This window comes from Capricornis sumatraensis, chromosome 16 (genome assembly GCF_032405125.1).
Source record: "Capricornis sumatraensis isolate serow.1 chromosome 16, serow.2, whole genome shotgun sequence".
Taxonomy (NCBI): domain Eukaryota; kingdom Metazoa; phylum Chordata; class Mammalia; order Artiodactyla; family Bovidae; genus Capricornis; species Capricornis sumatraensis.
The window spans coordinates 65296949-65314240 of record NC_091084.1 but is presented as its reverse complement, the minus strand read 5'-3'; the positions used below and the strand labels follow the sequence as shown (position 1 = coordinate 65314240).

Below are 17292 nucleotides of genomic sequence, written 5' to 3'. Positions count from 1 at the left end.
TTTTTTCTAATAACCTGACTCACTAGCTCTCCCACCTTCTACTTTATTCTCTACGGCTCTGTTATAACCACACAGTCACATCCCTCCTTCAGATACCAACTTACCTCAAGCACCGCTAAAACCACTTTCCTTCCTGTTTTTTCAAAAAGTACATATAAAAAGTACGTACTCGAGAAGGCCCCCAGTGACAGGACTCCAGAACCGGGGGGACAAGTCCACGTGCACCTCTGCCATCTCAGTCAAGCACAAAGCTGCTTGACTGCGTGGGGCGGAGATGGGGGCAGGAACAAGTGTGACCACGTGGCCTCAGTGAGGCCGGCTGCCCCGGGGGCCATCAGAGCCAACCTCCTGGTGGCACAGGGACGCCTGCTCAGAGTGGAGCCAGAGGAACCAGGGCTCTGCAGGGACACTCCTGTCGCCAGCCCCTTCTTTGCCACACGCCTCACTCACCGGGGTCTGTCGCAGATAAACAGGAACAAACCCAGCTCGTTTCCAGAACCTGCAAAGACACAGAGAGCAGGTCGCCACGTGTGCCTTCTGGGAGTGGCTGGCATACAAGGCTGGCAAGGGCTATGGGGAGTCTCCGATGGCCGTCGCCCCAAGACAGACAGACACAGCCCGGAGAATGCGAGCTCTCAGGACACCAGGGCCCAGAGGACACTAACTTGAGGAGCCTGGGGGTCAGGCCATAGGACACTCCCAGGTAGTCCAGGCGTTCAGCAGGCCTCTCGTTCAGCTTGAGAAGTAAGGGAGGCAGGTCCTTCCGGGGAGTGACAACTTCTTCCAACAAGCTGACGGCCTGGCGGATGCCGGGGGAGGGCAGGTCCACCCAGCAGAGGAGGAGGAAGGTTAGCGACATGCCCAAGCACCCCAGCCACACCAGGTTCTGGACAAACACACCAAACACTGGGGTGGGTTTCTAGCTTTGTTCCCATGGTTTTAAAAATGAAAACACACCGCTAAGCCCAGTGATCATTCCCAAGAATCCCAAACCCCTAGACAAGCCTGGAATCACACTCCTTAGAACCCAGAATTCAGGAAATAGCCACATGTTTAGGAACACCAAACACATGTACAAAGAGACACAGGCAGGGTTCTCAAGATGGGCTGAAGATGCAGGTCTGCCACCACATGGCTCCAGTGTCTTGGGAAGTGACACACCTCTGAGCCTGACCTTAAATATAAGCCCTCCCCACCTCCAGAACAGGCACGTTGTGAAAAATCAAAGGAACCCACGTGAAAAGCCGCCCTAGTTCCTAGTGTTATATCCAGAAAGACAGAGCTTCCCTGGGTCTGGCTTCAGTACTGAGGGGAGGAGACTGCAGAGCTAGGGCTTCAAGCTCAAAGGTGCATCAGCATCACCTGGGAGCTTGTTAAGACCCAGATTGCTGGGTCCTACCCTAAAGCCTCAATTCAGGGACTGACAGACTTAACACGTCTCCAGATGAGGCTGATGATGCTGATCCGAGGGCCTCGGTTTAAGTGCTAGCTAGAGAGAGAGAAGCATCTCCAAAACCAGAGAGGAGCTCAGCTGCTGCGGCCCAGTGTAGCCCAGACCACGAAACTGCTCTTGATGACGATCCCGAAGACCCAGAGAGAAACCTGGTCTCTGCCAGGAACCGGGAGCCCGGCCAGAAGACGCTTACCTCGCTGCTGACGGTGTGAATCTCCTGCGATGTCTCCAGGACCTTCTCCTCAAGACAAGGGAACCTGCCCTCATAGTACATCTGTAGCAGCTGCAGGGCTCGGCTGCCATAGCCCATCTGTGAGCACACACGAGAGAAACGGGCGAGGGGAGCAGAGATGTCCTCAGCGTCTAAGCACTTCTGCTCCCCTGTACCACTTCTAGAAAGCCTCACTCTGGGTCACCCTGCCCTTGGCAAAGAGAACCAATGAAACCCCCCAACAAGGTCAAAGCAGAGACCCTCAAGACCTCATGTAGCAAGATCCTCACTCTTGCACCATCTAGCCCGCCCATCTGCCACCTGAGTGGGAGGCCGGCCGGCCACACTTTCTGGTCCACGGCTCAGCCAGTGCCAAACTGATGACTCTCCAGCTAACTCCTCAGTGGAGACTTCCAAGACAGGCAGTCATGACAGTAAGATCTGGTTCCCCAGCCCTCTGTCTTCACAAAGGGAAGAGCAACCATCCCGCCTGCCCACCCAGCCCCGGGCAAACCGCCCCCAGCACCTGGGTCTGCTACTCCTTGACCAGCTTCCTATTTAAACAACCGAGGGCACCTGGCCTAATGACGGCCAGCAACACGCCTGCAACTAATGATAGCACGCCAGCTTTGAAGGCATGAGGACACGTTACCCCTTGATAGTCCGGGTGAACAGCAATGCGAACCACCCTTCCACCTGAGAGACCGCCAAAGTCTGGGTCTTGGAACTGTGAGGGAGGCACAAGCCAGTAACTTAGCAACAAAGGACAGCCTCCAACATCACCAACGTCCCCTTGCCCCCACCCCGAGACACCCCAGGGAAAGCACTTCACCTGTTCTGACACTGTCCATGGAATCAGGTCACCTGAAGCCTTCTTGCCCCGAGACAGGCTGTTCAAGATGGACTGGCGTGAAATCTCCCCCTCAAGGCACACCTGTGGGGAAAGCAGGATGGTGCAGAGAGAGAGGCGGCTCCAGGTAGAGCGCCCACCCACAGAACCTCACCGGCGCCCTGCCCTGGCTCTGACCAGGCCAGCTGTTTCCCACTCCCGCTCACACTTAACCCTGTAACCAACTCATCTGTTTCTAAGGGAAGTTTCATTACTATGTCCCATGGGCATCCTGACACCGTCACCTAAGGAGGCAGAATACTGACAGCCCCCTGGCCCAGAAAGCAAAACCACACTAGACGAGGGTCTCCACACACGGTGTACACGTGAGCTCATCGATTAAGACTCGGGAGGGTCATATGGCTCTGTACAGAACTGTGCAAATTCACAATGACTCATGGGTAAACACAGTTAAACACGGTATGTGCACGTAATGAAATACAATTTTAACCCTTAAAAATTATGAAAATTATGAATATTTGACATGTTGGAAAAAAAGATTGCCAAATACTATGATCCCACGTTTGTGAATAAGAAAAACGATAAAGAAATGCATAAACACATGCCAGGCACTAAAAACATGTTTCCAATCTGCCTTTTAATTTTACAAGTACCTGGACTGCTTTTGAAATAAAGAGGAAAACAAAGCTCTGTTTCAGGAGCTGTAAGTCAAAATATGCAAAGCCAGTTCTGCCTTGCAGCCATCCGTGAACAGTGAAGCTTTGGGTGTGTGTTAGGGTGGCGGTTTCCTTTGCACCCTAACTGCCTGTCTGGATACACCCAGTCACTTGGCTCCAGCTCAGGAATCAACAGCTTCTGCTTCTGCACTCCCATTACTGAGCCACTAATCCTTGACTGCCTAAGTGGTTCCCAAATCGATGCCACAAGGACACCTCAGCTTCTGTACCTGGATGACAGCAAGCACTTCTGGAAGGGCATTCTGGGTGGGGGGCACAGGAGGCAGGAGGCAGAAGAGATGGTGAGCAGGGGCATCAGAAAGCATCTGAAGGTCGTTGGGAGAGTTCTGTGGAGCACAAACATGGTCAGTGAGAACCACTCCTCATCCCGTCCTTATTCGAGTGGCTACTCCAGAATCACGACTAGAGAATTGCCTTCCCCGAAGCCAAGTGAAGTGCTGAAACCCAGCAAAGCATGTGCCAGCATCTCGGCCGGGCAGGCTGACACTCTCCATAAGGGCCTCAGAGGGATGAGCCTCCTGTGTTTGCTGTCACCTCACCAGGAGCGCTGAGGCTGCAGAGTGGGGGCGGAGAACTGCTTAGTTAGCACTACACACCTCACGGCTGGGAAGTGAAGCTCCTCCTGATAAGAGGCTGCTATTTTAGGAAAACCTCTCAGGGCTTCTAACACCAACCCTTCAGCCTTCTATTACAGGCTATTATTCATAAAAATGCTACCTAGACACACACAAAGTATCCTTTCCAATGTTATCTTTTTAGTTTTTAAGACTTCCAAATATTCTAAATTCTCATTCACTGATCCCTAAAAATAGCCGGGGGTGTAAGGCTGGTCTCAGGTCACAGAGCACCCCCCAGATTACAACTGCTATGTCATCTCAGCCCATCCATTCAGCCAACTGGCAAGAAATATAAGTACCCCTTTTAAAATGGGCAAAACTTACCACCCTCTCCAGCTACGACACACGGAGCTACATGCAGAAATCCCATGGTCCATATACAAAGCTGGAGCAAAAAACAAGCCTGAACAATGGGAAATGCAACCCTGAAGTAGAACCCCTGGCCCCTGCCAACATCAGGACATTCTAGTCCCAGTGGAATGGTCACCTGAGCCACTGGGTAACAAAAGATGCAAAAAGTCAAGTAAAAAGGCACTGCCAAGAGCTGAAATTCACTGCTCAAGTCCATTTGAGGGCTGGTTTCAGTTACCTTGTAATGAGAAGCCACGTAGAGAGCCATAAGCCGTTGGAGGAAAACCTCGGAGGCCTTATGGTAGCAAAAGAGGGTATCTCTATTAACATAGTAGCTGGATTTGCGGTTAAGCAACCAAAACATATCAAAGAGAGCCCCGAACAAGACACGCTACTTCCAAGGACAACCTGGATACATGGGTTCCCTCAGCCTGGGAAGAGCAGGCCCTGGTTCTAAGCAGAAACATATCAGGGAAGGAAGAGAAGGGAAATCGAGAACATTCCACCTTCTCCTCTTCCCAGAGCAGCAGCCTATGAGGCAAAGGGCCAGAGCCTTCAGTTTAGCTCTCCCATCACCCCTCTCCCTTTCACAGGACGAACGGGACCCAGGAGGATACAGCTCACAGGCTTCAGGCAAGGGGCAGCCAGAGACAATCCGAGTGATGTTGAGGCAATCCAGGCACAGCAGGTCGTTCAGCCACTTCTCCACGGCGTCCCCAGGGGCGTATCGGATCGACTCCTGCAGGGAAACCTCATGCAGGGTTCGCACTGTTCAAAATACATGCAAGACTAAATACATTTTGTCCAGGAGATCAAGGCAAATGTTCTACTTTATCTCTGTCACGTGGTACCCACATAAATATGGCTCAAGAATTTAAACTGAGTGGTTTTAAATTGTTCCGGTGGATGTTCAACTTGTCTGGACACCAATCCCCAAAGGTCTCACTACGTCAAGGCAACCAATGCCCCGAGACGGTGACAAACAGGAATCCAGTCACCAGAAGGCCCAGGTCAGCCTCCCGTCTGGTCACTAGTTTGCTGTTCCTCAGAGAAAAGCAGCTTCATCTCCTGGGGACTCAGCCTCTCTGCCTGATCGTCAGAAGGTCTGCTATCACCCATAGTGTCACGAGGGGAAGGGTCCAGGAAGAGTGTGAAGTGACTTGCTGTGCACCGCAGGCCCATCCAGAGCTCCAGGGGTACCTGATGCCAGCCTGGCCGTCGCCGTGGTCTTGTTCTCAGCGGTGGTGCTGACCTGGCTCTGGGCACTCTGTTGGCGGAGCTGCTGAATTAGCTTGAGAGACAGAGACCGGCCAGTGCCCTCGTAGCTAGGAGAAAAAGCAAAGGCAGTTAGGCTCGAGGTGCCAAATCACCTCTCCAGGAGGGGATCGACCTGATGAAACCCCAGACTCCTGCTTGCTGAGAACAGCCCTTCACCTCTGAACTTCCAGCAGGGCATGTGCACGCCCGAAGGAAGCTGGGCTGCATGGCGGCTCAGCTGAGCCATCTAGGCCTGGGCTCAAGTCCTGGCATGTCCGTTTAGTACCTCTGGGCCAGGAACTCAACTTCTGTCAGCCTCCTCCTCAAAAGGGGATTAGTGTACACAGCTCACAGGGCTGTACTACGAACTAAAAAACAACGACCAAAAAGATGACATGAACAAAGCCTTTAGTATAATGGAACTGGAACAAAGATGAATGGTCGAGTAACGAGAAGTTGCATGGTTGAAAGATGAACTGAGAGCATTTCCAGTTTGGAAAAATCAAGATTAAACAAATCCACCATCTAAGTAATTTTTTTCAGGACTACTTTCCCTTGAAAGAAGACATAAACTAGAAAATTTTTCTAATTTTCAATTAGAAAAATGAACAGAGGACCTGAATAGATACTTCTCCAAAGAAGATACACTATGGCCAAAAAGCACATGATAGGATGCCCCACATGAGTCAACTAACAGGGACATGCAGATGAAGATCATTTGAGACACCATTTCTTGCTCACTAGGATGGCTATAGTCAAAAAGGACAAATAAATGTTAGCAAAGACATGGAACCCTTACACACTGCTGCTGGGAATGTAAAATGGTATTGTTGCTTTGGAAAACAATCTGGCAGTTCTTCAGTTAGAAAGTTACCATCTGACCCACTAGTTTGACTTCTAGGTATACCCGCAAGAGAACAGAAAACGTGTCTACACAAAAACATGAATGTTCACAGCAGCACTGTACTAGCCGAAAGAGAAATAAATGGTCGTCAACAGACAAACGGAAAGACAAGATGTGCATAAACACATACCGGAGTATTATTTGGCCAAGAAAAGGAATGAAGTACTGATATAAGCTACATGGAAGAACCTTGCAAACATTATGGTTAGTGAAAGAAGCCAGTCACAAAAGACCACATATTCAAAGATTCCACTTATATCAAGAGTCAGACTAGGCAAATCCATACATACAGAAAGCTGAGCAGTGATTCCCTCGAACTGAGGAAAAGGAAGGAATTGGAGGATAATAATTAAAGGGTATGGGGATTCTTTCCGGGAAAATGAAAATGTTCTAAATTGTCGTGATGGCTGCACAACTCTATGAATGTAATGAGTAAATTGTATAGTGGGTGAATAATATCTCAATAAAGATGTTACCAGAAAAAGTAAAATCCATCTTATTTAACTATTTTCAGTGTAAGTAAAGCAGTCAAATAATAAATCTAAAATATAGAACTATTTCTTCAAAATGTGACTTCCATATAGAAATCAACAATGAAGGCAAGTACACATTGACCTGGGCAGATTTCACAGTATATTCTTTTTTGTTTTTTTCTGGCCACACTACGTAGTTTGTGGGATCTTGGCTCCTTGACCAGGGATCAAACCCAGGCCACCAGCAGAGGAAGTTCAGATTCCTAACCACTGAACCACCAAGGAATTCCCAGCATATTTTTACATGAAAAAGCAAATGCAAAACATTATGGAAACTATGTTTATATTCTTATTCAAAATGAAAAAGTAAAATAAATGTACACCAAAATTCTAACAAGCTATCTCTAGAGAGTCAGATCGCTGGATTTCTTTTTGCTTACCTTCCCTTTCTCACTTTTCCATAGCAAACAACTAAATATTTCAAAATTTTGAAAAAGCTGCTTTCTTATGATAATTACACAGTTACTTAATACTACATTTTCACATAATTCTAGGGAATAAGACATTGTGCATTGTGTGTGCTAAGCCGCTTTGGTCATGTCTGACTCTTTGTGCCCCTATGGACTGCAGCCCACCAGGCTCCTCTGTCCATGGGATTCTCCAGGCAAGAATACTAGAGTGGGTTGCCATGCCCTCCTCCAGGGAATCTTCCCAACCCAGGGATTGAACCTAAGTCTCTTATATCTCCTGCACTGGCAGGCAGGTTCTTTACCACTAGCAGCACCTAGGAAGCCCAAGACATTGGCATTGCCATTTATGTGCTCCCTAGAACCTGGTCAGACCTAGACAGGAGACATTCATCAACTGGGTAATGAAATTCCTCAGTCTGGTGTTGCCTGTTCTGGTGGGCTATAGCTCACACCAGAGGGAGCTGTAGTTTACTATGAAAGGGTAAAGGAGAAGGCTGATGAGAGAGTGAAGCAGGCCCAAAGACTCAAACTTTAGGAATCAGCCCTATCCACCCAGCCCCAGGTCATGTTCACTAAATCCCACCTAACTGGCAACACCCTGTAAAGAGGGGAACGAGTCCTGCCCCCGGTGCTCACCCATTGATGGTGGATGCCATGAAAACAAGGTAGGGGCCCAGAAGACTCTTCACCAGGGGAAGGGGGATGGCAGCAGCTTCATCAATCACAACGAGCTCAGCCTGGCCCAGTTTCACAGCATCTGCTGGATGTACGTACTGCAGGAAGGGAAAATGCACATTGTTAGCTTGGCCGCCTGATACCATGGCTGCGATCGCTGGTGAGTCACCATAAAGGCCCTCTCCTTCCCCTCTCCCCCGTCTTCTGTCTTCTTTCTCTCATTCTTCCTTCCCTGGTTAGGACAAAGCAGGGACAGCTTAGAGTCAGACGCCTGGGGCCTAACAGTTCAACCACTGACTGTGCGGCCCTTCCTTGCAGAGCCTCAGATCCCTCGCCAGAAAATGGAGGAAATACTGATGGCTGCTTGAGAAAAAAATTAGGTAAATTAGGTAAAATTAAGTAAGTCTGCACCAACGCTCTGCCTAGGACCTGGCAAGTGACAGGTGATGCCTCCATTTCCTTTCTCTCCCCTCTTTCTCATGCTTCCCCAGCCTCACTCTAACCTATGGGCCAGAGGTAAGCTTGGCCCCAGCGATGGCTGAAGCGGAAGACTTCAGGTTTCCCAGGCATCTCCGACACGCCACGTACTGTGTGCCCTGCTGTGACACCGTCACTACTAAGCCCCATTCTTCCTGCACTGGTGGGGACACTTCTAAGACTCACAGTCTTCCTAGTGCTCACACATTTGTATTATTAGCCTGTCACAAACTCGCCACGAACTTGGCTCCCTTACGCGCATCAACAACCTCTTTAGTTCCTGCAGGGGTTCCTGCTTCTTTCAAGTTTGCAAAAGACCACAAAGAGGCATTTTATAGGAGAGGAAACCTGAAGAGCTAATTAACATCAACAACAGTATTCAACCTCACTAGTAATTAGCACAATGACACCACCCTTATGGCAGAAAGTGAAGAGGAGCTAAAAAGCCTCTTGATGAAAGTGAAAGAGGAGAGTGAAAAAGTTGGCTTAAGGCTCAACATTCAGAAAACGAAGATCATGGCGTCTGGTCCCATCACTTCATGGGAAATAGATGGGGAAACAGTAGAAACAGTGTCAGACTTTATTTTTGGGGGCTCCAAAATCACTGCAGATGGTGACTGCAGCCATGAAATTAAAAGACACTTACTCCTTGGAAGAAAAGTTATGACCAACCTAGATAGTATATTCAAAAGCAGAGACATTACTTTGCCAACTAAGGTCCGTCTAGTCAAGGCTCTGGTTTTTCCAGTGGTCATGTATGGATGTGAGAGAGGGACTGTGAAGAAGGCTGAGCGCCAAAGAATTGATGCATTTGAACTGTGGTGTTGGGGAAGACTCTTGAGGGTCCCTTGGACTGCAAGGAGATCCAACCAGTCCATTCTGAAGGAGATCAACCCTGAGATTTCTTTGGAAGGAACGATGCTAAAGCTGAAGCTCCAGTACTTTGGCCACCTCATGCGAAGAGTTGACTCATTGGAAAAGTCTCTGATGCTGGGAGGGATTGGGGGCAGGAGGAGAAGGGGACAACCGAGGATGAGATGGTTGGATGGCATCACGGACTCAATGGACGTGAGTCTGAGTGAACTCCGGGAGATGGTGATGGACAGGGAGACCTGGCGTGCTGCGATTCATGGGGTCACAAAGAGTCGGACACGACTGAGCAACTGAACTGAACTGAACTGAAGACAAGGAGATCCCACTTCCTATGCATGAGGACAAAATTTAATTAGCAGTAAAATACCACTGTTTGTGAGGACATGGGGAAACAAGAACTCAAAAAAGTGCTGGGGTGAAGGTAATTCCGCACAAACACTTGAAAGGAGAATTTGGCAAAATCCAAGAAAGATGGAAATCTATGCATATTCTAAAACCCAACAATTCCAATTCTAGACACATATAAACTGTAATATACTCACATAGTGCTTAAAAATCAGATCTCAAGCTTCAATCTGGACAAACCCGAAAACAAATGTTGAGTGAAAAAAAGGCAAGCTGAAAAAGGACAAGTACGGTATGCTACCATTTATGGATACATAATTATGTAGGGAAATATAAACACATGAATTGAAAGGAGATACACAATCTCAGAGTTATCTAAATGGAGTGACAGAAGGGCACGGATGGGGAAGGGTACAAGAGGGACTTCCACACTGAGGTTTTAGATCTTTAAAACAAAAATGTAAATGGCTTTTAAGATACGAAACAAACACAGCAAGCAGCAAAATGCCAGCATTTCTTAGGCCTGAGTGCGGGGCACCTCAGTATTATGTTACATTGGCCTCTCTGCTTTTCTGTAGTTTGAAGTATTTCATTACAAGTAAGATTTTGTAACTATTTTGCAAGAAGTTGAGGGGTCAAAGAAGCAGAGACCCCACTCATTTCCAACAGTAGGATACACGCCCTCAATGGGGCCCCATGTCTTGGATTTTTACAGAGAAGAGCTAAACAAGCACCTCACAAAAGCAGCAGACCCTGGAGAGGCGGAGCTGACTTTAGACCTAATATTCTTCTATATCTCAATTTCCAACAAGAAGAGGCCTCAAAGGGACATAAATGTAGCCTCATAAAGTCAGGTCACCTCTTCTGTACTTCAACTCCAGCCTGGAGACAAAACCACTCTGGTAAATATGAGAGGATCTCTGCAGACAGACCCCCAGGAGCAGCGAGGGCTGAGCCAGGCATTTCAGGGAAAGGCTTCCCTTCTTTGGTTTGTGTATTTCTCTTAAGTTTCCACAAACCTCTGTATTCTCACTGCCTGCAGCCTGCCCCTCACCCCAACGTTAGCCTTTCCTCCTTGAAGCTGAGAGAACCAGACCAAAGTAGGAAGAAATTACAGAAAGAACAGTCTAGAGACTCAGCAAGAAAAAAAATTACAGTCCTTGAGGGAAAAGGCATGAGCACTCAACATTATTTATAGCCTAGATCTTTGATGAAAGGTATACCTCCTTGACAGACATATACACAAAGGTCAAGGGTGGAACCTGCCACGTTTACCTGGCCCACTTCCCACCCCAGCCCAGCTCCAAAAAATACTCAATAGACCTACTCCATTAGGAGCCCATGGGGCCCCATCCCTTCTGCAAGCCTGTCATGATTTAACAAAATTGTAGCCTTTGGACAAGTACAGACCATTCAGGCTTACAAAGCACAGGAGATTTATAGAGCTTTCAGGGAAACACTGTTTAAAAAGGAAAGTAGGCCACTGGCTAAACCACAAAGATTCAGAGTACATCTCACAAAGACCTTTTCTTCTTTCAAATGCTAAGGTTATTGTTCTAGCTATAGGATGCATTGTTTCAAAACCTGCTGTAACTAAGCAGAATTAGAAATGATGTCAAAGAAAATGATTCCATTTCTCTTAGTTGATTAGCATACTCACTCAGTTTTCAAGGGACAACACTACAACTTTTCAATCTGGCGTACATATATTTGTTAGTTCGCTTGAATGTTTTTCTTTAGAAGAGGCTGAAAATATGGAACAGGTTTACCATAAAGCAACAATGCTGTCTAAAAGATACGCAATTACACATCACATAAAACAGCTATAAAAGGAGACATCTTAGAACATTTATACACAGCAGGACGCTGGCCCCACGTGGCAGGATTTGGAACAAGCCTCACCTGAATGGTCTGCCTGTGTTCCCGGAACACGTTCACTCTAATCACTGCTTTGTTAAATTCAGGATTTAGAGACTGAATGATCTCGTAATCCAGATGCTCCTGACGGGGAAAGAGCCAAACCAATACCAAACATCAGAAACAAGTTTGCATTCTATAGACTTCACCTGTATTTATACTCAGCATGAAATCAAAATAAGCTCTTATCCTAACTTCCTACCTGATACTGCAGAGCATCAAATCCTTTAAACACAAATTCAAACAGAGTGTGGAGGTTATCCGGGCTCGGGGAGGTAACAAAGATATTGGAGTACCTGTTGAACAAAAGGAGGACTTTTTTTTGCTTTTAAGTAATTAGGAAATTGAAGAAATGTTAAGAGAATTTAAAAAAGAAAATATTTTTGTTTGCCCCTGTTACACAGGTGATAACAAGAGACAGTGGTGGGGGATAAAAAAATAAGGACACACATTTTGAGGAGGAAAAGTAAAGCAGCTCCAGACCTGAGGGTATTTTTGCTCCCAAACTAATGAAAACAAGTTGCCAATTTGAAGGGAGCACACCCCAGCAATTAGCTACCAGCATCCATGAAAGCACACTACTGAGGGCACAAGGCTTTCAAACTGTGGTCCTGGAAAAGACTCCTGAGAGTCCCCTGGACTGCAAGGAGATCCAACCCATCAGTCCTAAAGGAAATCAACCCTGAATACGCATGAGAAGGACTGATGCTGAAGCTCCAATATTTTGGCCACCTGATGCGAAGAGCCGACTCACTGGAAGAGACCCTGATGTTGGGAAAGATTGAAGGCGAAAGGAAAAAGAGGGCGGCAGAGGATGAGATGGTTAGAGAGAATCACCGACTCAATGGACATGAATTTGAGCAAACTCCAGGAGACAGGGGAGGACAGAGGAGCCTGGTGTGCTGCAGTCCATGAGGTGGCATACAACTTAGTGAGTCAGACACAACTTAGCGACTAAACAACAAGAAGGTGCTCTGGGGACCGCTCCCTCAGTGTCAGAGACGGCACACGGCTCCCCAGTCCTGTACCCCTAGCCCAGAGAGGGTTTCATTCTCATCACTAGCTATGCTGAGATGTTTTCAAATCATGAGGCTAAAGTGCTCCACTGTGAGCAGGCAAAGGCCACAGTGAGCCTCTGAGGGATACTTGTTCAGTATAAAGAATACCAAAGGCAGAGGGCCAGGTGGTACCACTAGAGCAGCCAGAGTAACAAAGTCGGGAGCTGAGTTCAGTCCCAGCACAACCAGCACTGACTTGGGGGGACCTTGGGTGAGTCACTGAAACTCCCTGAGCCTGGGTTTATCATCTGTGAAACACTAACGTTGCTCTCAGGAGCACCAAGGAAGATCACGCATATCGGACACGGTAAATCCTACAGTCCATTATTTGTATCTGCGAAGCTGTAAGCACATGCTCTCCCGGCAGCTACATAAATCTGTCCAGGACAAAAGAATGGCAAGTGATGTCACACTCAAAGGCAGCTCCTCAATGCAAACAAGATTTTCTATTGATCAAATCATTAAAATGACAAACCTGCATTTTTCTCGGTCAGCAAAGCTGGTCATACACAGGCTCATTTCCTGAGAGCTTTGAAGTTCCTTACCACCATTACTTTCTCTTGTGTGTTTGTTCAACTCTACATAGTTATCACAAAGGCCCTGGTATCTGTGTGCCAGGACACACATACATGTACCTTTGGGATCTGGGGATAACAGCATTGCTCTTTCTAGCTGTTGCTGTTTAGTCACTAAGTTGACGCTGGGAAGGACTGAGGGAAAGATTGAGGGCAGGAGGAGAAGGGGGTGGAGACAGGATGAGATGGTTGGATGCCATCATCAACCCAATGGACATGAGTGTGAGCAAACTCTGGGAGGTTGTGAAGGACAGGGAAGCCTGGTATGCTGCAGTCCATGGGATCGCAAAGAGTTGGACACAACTTAGCGACTGAACAACAACTGAACAAATCACTAAGTTGTATCCAACTCTTTTGTGACCCCATGGACTGTAGCCCGCCAGGCTAAGAACACTGGAGTGGATTGTCATTTCCTTCTCCAGGGGCTCTTCCCAACCCAGGGATTGAACCCGCTACTCCTGCGCTGGCAAGTGGATTCTTTACCACTGAGCCCCCAGGGACACCTGCTCTCTCTAGACAGGTGCCCAAGATCTAGAGAAATCACTCAGGAGCTTGCTTACACCGGGAGCAGCCCCTTGACCCCTTGTCCTGCACACAGCTCCCACAGATCTCAGGGTGCCTGAAGCCCGGGATCCCCTTACCCGAAAGCCACCGCCCCAGCAATAGCCAGTCCCAGGGCTGCAGACTTCCCCCTTCCTCGGGCAGCCGTGAGCGCAACAGTACTCCTCAGGGTCTTTTCCGAGATCCCCTCAATGAATTTCAAGACAGCTTTGGCCTGTGGAAAGAGAACACATTGGGTGAGCTGTGAAAAAGGCCGAGGTCCAGCCACGTACTACCATCACCACAAAGCCAGGCTGATGCTGAGGCTAAACTGGAGTTGGGGGGGAGCAGGGGACGGGGCCGCTCTCACCGGCCAGCACCTAGACTCTTACTCCTGTGATCATCTCCTCTCAGTCTCCAGGCTTTGAACACCAACCAGATGCTGACAACCCCCCCAGTTCACATCTCCATCCAGACCTCTTCCCCCACACCAGACTCTTCCACACACCCAACTGCACCCTCTACGTCTACTACCCGTCTCACGCTCAACACCTAATGTCTCCCCAGTCCTCCTCCACATACGATCTTCCCCAGCTCAGCTAGTGCCCAACTGGTCAGGCCAAAAATCGCCTCCATTTTCTCCTCATGCCCGATTCATCAACAAACCCTGTCCTTCAAAACATGAAAATCCCACATTCCTCACTATCCTCTTCCTCCACTGCTCTGGTCGAAGCCACCACTGCGTCCTGCCACCATTTTTACAGATATAGCAGTGGGCATTATTTCCAGGATAAATTTCCAGGAGAAGAGCTGCTGAGTTAGAGGACGTGTGCATTAAAATGGGTGTCATGCCAAGTTATGGAAGCCCCACCCATGTACGAAAGGCCTTCTTTTCTGCAGCCTTGCTGTCTTGCTGTATAATCCTGCCAACTGTCTCTGTTCACACTGTGCGCTGAACCCATGGTAGGCAAGGTGTGAGCAGGGAAGCTGGATGAAAACTCAAGGAGTCACAGGAACTGCAGATATGTTTATTCTCTTCTGACTGGCCCAGCAGCCGTAGCAGCAGACCCGCTGCACTCTCCTCTCATGGTTGACCCAGTGGACACAGCCATAAGACAACCATAATGCAGACGCAATGGAGTGGCAAAGGCTTTTCAGGTGGAGCTTATGTATGCTGCTGCTGCTAAGTCACGTCAGTCGTGTCTGACTCTGTGCGACCACATAGACGGCAGCCCACCAGGCTCCCCCGTCCCTGGGATTCTCCAGGCAAGAACACTGGAGTGGCTTGCCATTTCCTTCTCCAATGCATGAATATAAAAAGTCAAACTGTAGTCACTCAGTCGTGTCCGGCTCTTAGCGAATCCATGGACTGTAGCCTACCAGGCTCCTCCGCCCATGGGATTTTCCAGGCAAGAGTAGTGGAGTGGGTTGCCATTGCGTTCTCCAAGCTTATGTATGTTTACAGAGCAAAAGTGGCCTGTGGCCAAGCAGATACACCATGACGCGCATGTGCAGTGCTGGGAGTGAGCTCAGCTGTTACATAACCATGTATTTACAAAACGTGGGGCGAGAGCGAGAGGCTGTGGAACAAGAGGGTCTGATGACCACCATCTTGGCTCATCTGCTCTCTCCCCACACTTGCCAACACTGGGTACTGCTAAACTTGTGAGTCTTGACCAACCTGAAATGGGAACTTAGGATCAGTTTCAATTTGTGTTACTTCAGTTATGAGAGAAAGCAGGCACCTTTTCCAAATCAATATAATTACTGGCTATCTATTTTGTTTGTAAATTACTCTGCTTTTTTGGACTGGTTTTTCATTTATTTTAGAATATTATTTTAGAGTTCATTTTTTAGTCCAAATTTCACACCCTTTTATTATGTTCGTGGATTTTTCCATGTACATTTTATCAGAGTGCTTCACTTCTCTAGAGCAAACAAGAAACGGATATGATACAGGGTTCAGCAAAGGCCAGGTTAAGGTGAGTAGGACCTGGATCCACTCTGAGTGTTTCCAGCTGGAGAGACTTGAGCTTCCTCAAGGCCCTCCCCTTCCTCCTGCCTGGGCCTAAGTGTCACTGCCCAGCCGTGAACGTAGAAAGTGCCCATGGGGAGACATGAAGAGCAGCACGGAGGGCAGGGGCGCCAGGAGCAGGGAGGGGCGCTGCCAGTCGTGGTTACTTCTGCCCTCTCCCCATCATCTCTCTCACTCCCCCTCTCTGATGATAAAGAAGGTACCAGGAAGTAGCTGAAAAGCAACCTGGAGCCTGCAGCCTGGGCTGCAGAGAGCACTGCATAGCTGGTGATTCTATTTCCAGAAAGAAAAGGGAAACCAGCCTGTTGGGATTCAGCCCCAAGTGAGCGGCGTCAGTGCAGCTGTTTTCCATCATGAGGGAAGAGCCCAGTGCTGACAGGCCTGTGCTGCTTGTCTGCTCAGGCTGGATCAGAACTCTGAACACACCTGACAGCTTGCAGGTATCTGGGCTGTGTCTATTCAGCTCCCATCACCATCCAACAACCACCGGAGAAGCCAGGTTTACCAGCCCTGGTCACTTGCGGGAGCACAGAAATGCATCCTGGAAGCTCCCTCCCAGCCTCCCAGAGACCAGGTGGACTGGGTACCCTCATCACAGGGCCCTCCTCAGCACTCACACTGGAGCGGGGCTGAGTACTAGGTGCCTCCAGCTCTCTTCACTTAAGAACAAGGCATAAGCAAAAACCTTATATCATCAAAACTCAGTGAGAATGAAAGGATGCAGGCCCATCAGCCCGTGCTGGAGGGGTTTCTCTTTAAACGTAACCCATCTCCTCCCGACCTCAGCTTCCTGAACAACAGCTACAAACAAGGGGGAGGAGGCGGGGGTAATCCCAGACTTCTATGCTATGCTGTGTGGCCAAGTGTAAGCAACAGAAAAGGTCCCTGCCCCACAGAGGAGCCAAGCCTCATTCTAACTTGGCTTCTGTTGTTTTCCGCTCGCTGTCTTTTCCCTCTGTGTGGTTCAGACAGGGATTGGGGGGTGTTCCAAACACATGCTCACCTGGTCGAGGGTCTTGCAGCAGTCCACCAACACACCCACAGGCTGGGTGTCCTGCAAGCTCTCCTTCAGCTCCTTCAGCTCCACATCAGAGGGACCGAGACGCTCATCCTACCAGCGAGGAGGAGGAGAAGGTTCACCACGGCCGTCGGAGGGTCAGCCCAGGAAACACAGCCTCCCCCAGATTCCCGGACCCTGGCGGCTCACCGGCGTCTGGGGAGGCAGGGCCTCAATGCTGGCGGCGTGGGAGGAGATGGGCAGGATGTTGAGCTGGTCATCGATGACAAGACACTTCTTACACGAGGCCAGAGAAAGAATAAACCTGAGGAGCAAAACCACCATCGTGAGGTGCTGGGGGCAACGTCAACACGAAAAGGAAGGGCTTTTCTTTAGGAAAATTATCCAGCCCACGTCTCTAGAGCATCATCTGTGGAACAGGGCTGGATGATTCCCGCCTCCCTTACAAGGCACCTG

The 17292-nt window shown here is 48.7% G+C and overlaps 1 protein-coding gene across 1 annotated transcript in view; it reads right to left on the bottom strand.

Annotated features, from left to right (window-relative positions):
* NAT10 (N-acetyltransferase 10) overlaps window positions 1–17292 on the bottom strand; it is a 39183-nt gene that overhangs the window by 10621 nt on the left and 11270 nt on the right. Inside the window, exons 7-21 of the mRNA XM_068988416.1 lie at window positions 17026–17140; window positions 16822–16929; window positions 13885–14018; window positions 11813–11906; window positions 11596–11694; window positions 7960–8096; window positions 5420–5544; window positions 4837–4987; window positions 4458–4554; window positions 3461–3577; window positions 2497–2598; window positions 2317–2391; window positions 1647–1763; window positions 666–799; window positions 451–499 (exon numbers count right to left, since the gene is read on the bottom strand). Of these exons, the coding sequence (XP_068844517.1) occupies window positions 451–499; window positions 666–799; window positions 1647–1763; window positions 2317–2391; window positions 2497–2598; window positions 3461–3577; window positions 4458–4554; window positions 4837–4987; window positions 5420–5544; window positions 7960–8096; window positions 11596–11694; window positions 11813–11906; window positions 13885–14018; window positions 16822–16929; window positions 17026–17140 (1654 nt within the window). The remainder of the gene's footprint in view (window positions 1–450; window positions 500–665; window positions 800–1646; window positions 1764–2316; window positions 2392–2496; window positions 2599–3460; window positions 3578–4457; window positions 4555–4836; window positions 4988–5419; window positions 5545–7959; window positions 8097–11595; window positions 11695–11812; window positions 11907–13884; window positions 14019–16821; window positions 16930–17025; window positions 17141–17292) is intronic.